At 36.9% G+C, this 3,875-nt stretch overlaps 1 protein-coding gene across 1 annotated transcript; it reads right to left on the minus strand.

Annotated features, from left to right (window-relative positions):
• Positions 1–1,790: 1,790 nt before the first annotated feature.
• Positions 1,791–2,729, minus strand: LOC121653097 (RING finger protein 222). Its single transcript, XM_042006335.1, has one exon. It carries the CDS (start codon positions 2,591–2,593, stop codon positions 1,985–1,987), a length of 609 nt encoding a protein of 202 aa, XP_041862269.1. The 5' UTR covers positions 2,594–2,729; the 3' UTR covers positions 1,791–1,984.
• Positions 2,730–3,875: the final 1,146 nt, after the last annotated feature.

Genomic DNA, 3,875 nt, shown 5'->3' on the forward strand with positions numbered 1-3,875 from the left:
TTTTGTGTCAATCACTGTCTTTTTAGGGATTGTAAGAAGGTTAAAAAGAGATAGATAGATGGAGTGTAGACAATGTGGGTCACAATAGCTGGTCATTTTGAGCAATACGGTGGAGGAGTGGAAGTTGCCTGTGGATGTACTGCCTCCTTCTGCTTTCACAACTAATGTACAAACAAAACCTGCCGCTTGTCGAGCCCACCATTCCCACCCCTTCCTCCTCTGCTTTGCATATCAAGTGGAACACAGTGTGTACTGTGAAGCCTACCTGCAATCCTTATCAGAATGTCAGAAATAAATATATATTAAACTCTACATTTTTAATAATCTCACCTGGTTAATGTGACTTTATTTCCATTTTTTTATTTTCTTTGTAAATGAGGTAAGTTGAACACACATATATGCTAAAAATTCATAAAATTCATACAATAATAAAGTGCCTCTGATTTAAATAGAGACATACATATAAATAATAGATTTTAACTCCCCTACCATGTTACTTCTTAGAACTAGATTACCTTCTCTAGAGTTGCATTGTTGCACATGTTTATGGTTTGTTTGCAGTTCTAAATGTCCTATCACAATAAAGAAAAGATAATGAAAACAGTTTATAATTTTCATAGTCTTTATCTTTCATAAAAGCTGCAAGACTTAGATCACTGATCATTTTCTTAACCTTGACACTGTCATCTCTTCATCTTGAGTCAAGAGTCTTACTGATATTATATAGAAAGGATCATTAACACCAAGTCAGGAAAATGGAAACTGACTTTTTCTCATATTCAAACAATGAACAAACAGGTGAGGGTGAAAATCAAGTATTGCTCTTTAGGTGTGCAACCTGTAGGACTGGTCCAGCAGGATGGTTGAAGGATTCCCACTATAGGAAACTATGAGTGTATGTGTGTAACAGAACTGTGGTGATACTAACAAAGCCTTGGGAATAATATCTCTGGTCTCACTGGCTCCTACTCTTTTTGAATGTGTAAGTATGTCCAAACTTTTGACTTCTACTGTGAATTCTGAGAAACTCTGGTAATCTAATGCTACAGGGCATCAGCGTCTCTCCTTTCAGCAATGAGCACTGCACAGCTCATCTTCTTAGACCGCCAGGGCTGCATCAATTATTTCTTACAGAAACTTTTAAAGACATTGTTCTTACACTGTGTTTATGCACAGTACAAAGAATGATAGTATAATATTGTGTTATCAGGCAATATAACATATCCATCTAATGTCAAGTGTGTTTCCATTTGGACAGAAGGTTTAAAACAAACTGGTATGAAAAATTTTTCGGCAAACCTGCTTTTTAATCACTGGCTCTGTTATTTGTTACATTTGGAACAACAAATGCAAAGCCTGTTTACTGCATTATCCTGAAAGTGGTAAATTGTGACTGCAGTTCTACCCACAAAGCTATTGTCTGCTGTTTGGAAACAGGATAATGAACCGTTCCCAACAACGAAGTGCTGTAATGGCAGTGCTATTATGTAGGTGTTTTTATTAAATTTACCCTAAAAAACGGTTAAATTGAAATTTGTTGTGTTTATAGCCAGGGTTGGATTGCTACAGTTGAGGTTGTTCGACTTTGTTAGCCTCTAATAAAACACACTTAACATGTCGCATTAATGGAAAAAAAACAACTGTTGTCAAAGTTTTTGTAACCTGTACTTAAGACTGTTGCTGGTAATTCACATAAGAGGACATCACTATCTGCCTATAAACGCCTTTACTTGAGTCAGTCAAGGAGGCAGGTCTGAATTACATATTTAAAACAATGATAAAAGGCTTTGTGATACCAACAACAAAATATAGTTTTATTAGAATTAGTGGTTACAGCCTATTAGACTAATACATATAGCTTAAATCAGTCAGACCTCACACATTGCATTACAGGGACATGATTTTTCGGAAATATTTTTGTCCTTGAAAGTAATTTTATCACTCTCCCTTGGTACTTAAATCTAGACATCATCATGAATGGATATTATACCAATAAAATCCAGGGCAGAGTTGCAGCCACCAAAGCAAGTATAGTAAATGCCGAAAGCAAGAAGACCAAGCATCGTTCCGTTGTGCAAATCCGGCGTCTTCGCCTGGGCCGAGGTTGGACTACAGTCATTACAACATTGGGCGCATCTTCCTCAGCCATAGGTCGCCCTTGGGTGCTTATGATGAAGATCTGACATGCATTAGAGCGTATTAACCCCTGCCGACAGGCTGGCTGAGAGATGCACCTACAGCAATGGGTGATCCAATTAACTCCACTTGGAATACTGTCGCTGGAGGCGCGGAGATGTCCCGCTGGCAGAGAAAGAGGCACTTCCAGGGTCTGCCTTTCATTTGTTTCCTTGTTTTTTGCGAGGAACTCCAGCTTTTCCCTTTGTTTCTTGATGAATGTCAGATGTCGACATATAGGGCAGGAAATTGTGTCTCTGATGTTTCCATCACTGTTGATGCTGACTAGCGTCTTTACCAGGCAGTCGTGACAGAAAACGTGCCCGCAGCTCAAAGTCCGTTCGATGCCAGAAACTCCCTCATAGCACACGGGACATTCTTGGGCGTCTTCCTGGTTACTTTCCTTGTAGGATGCCATAGAATTTCAGAACTCTAAAAAAGTTTATTTTATATCAAGCTCTTTGCAGCTGTAAGGCGCTGAGCTCCAAGAGATCCCTTTTCCTCATTGGCTTTCTTTGCCTTTAGCACTGGGTGGACGCCCGAGTGAGTCTTGTAAAACAGGATCAGCCACCTGTGAGTCAATTGGCTTGTAGTTCAAGTGACTCTGGTTATCATTTCAGAACCCTCCTGTGAGTATGATTCAGGCATGATTTTAGATTGTGTCTATCAGGTCAGTCAAATTTGCATAGTAGTTATTCTTATTATTATATTTGTTTATTTTTTACTGTTTTATGTCATCTTTAAATATAGCCTGGCTTTTACTTAATTAAGCTATGAGAACAAAAATATAAATTGCTGATTTTTTTTTAAATAAAACTGATATATTAAACCCACATGAGTTGGGTGAACAGCGAAAATGTTAGAATACTTTTTCAAGTTCTCTATATTCTGTTTTACTGGAATAGCTTAGTTGGTGACATATCGTGGAAAAAGGTTTGGTCCTTACCTTATAGATATCTCTTAACTAATAAATAATAAAAAAAAATTAATAATCTATTTCACATAAATTTTAAAAAAATATAGCTGCTGCTCTTTTGTACCAGTCTTCCTGAAACTCTGGCTCATTTATTTTGGACATGTACAAAAGTTGAAAAATTCTGGTCTGATATGTTAATTCTCAAAATAATATTCTCCCAGACATTTATTTTTCTTTCAAGAATGTTGTTTTTGGTTTTTTATTAACATAACGAAGACAACAGATCTTATGTCATAAATATAATATTTATTTTAGATAAATTCTATGCTCATAAATATGAACAGTAAAACATTTAACCAGTCTTCGTGTGTGATTTAAAACATATTTTTGTCTATTAAAAATTCTATTAAAGACCTTGATAAATAAGTAACAGGTGATATTTCTTTTTTATTTTTTGCAATATATCTTTTCATTCTTGTCTGGTAGTCTTTTTGTGTTTGTGCTCATAAGTTGATTCTCCCGTTGTTGATTATTTTAAGCCCACACGGTTAGTTCTGTTATTTTAATACTGTAATGGTGTTGCTGTTTCTTGTGCCTGCGTGACTCTATTGTTTGGTAATCATACACCACCTTGTGGTTGCTTTTAAAGTTGCACTACTCCTGCAAACTTTAAAAGCAGAGGGGGGGGGAGGCGTGGCTGGTTTATACCTTGTCCGGTTCTTACGTAATGCGACATTGCGTAAGGACGTACGCTTCTCTCAGGATTTACGTTGCTTCCGGGAGA

This window comes from Melanotaenia boesemani, chromosome 2 (genome assembly GCF_017639745.1).
Source record: "Melanotaenia boesemani isolate fMelBoe1 chromosome 2, fMelBoe1.pri, whole genome shotgun sequence".
Taxonomy (NCBI): domain Eukaryota; kingdom Metazoa; phylum Chordata; class Actinopteri; order Atheriniformes; family Melanotaeniidae; genus Melanotaenia; species Melanotaenia boesemani.

Bases quoted from the DNA above. Each gene is read 5' to 3' on its own strand.
- LOC121653097 (XM_042006335.1), bottom strand. From the start codon at position 2,593: ATGGCATCCTACAAGGAAAGTAACCAGGAAGACGCCCAAGAATGTCCC.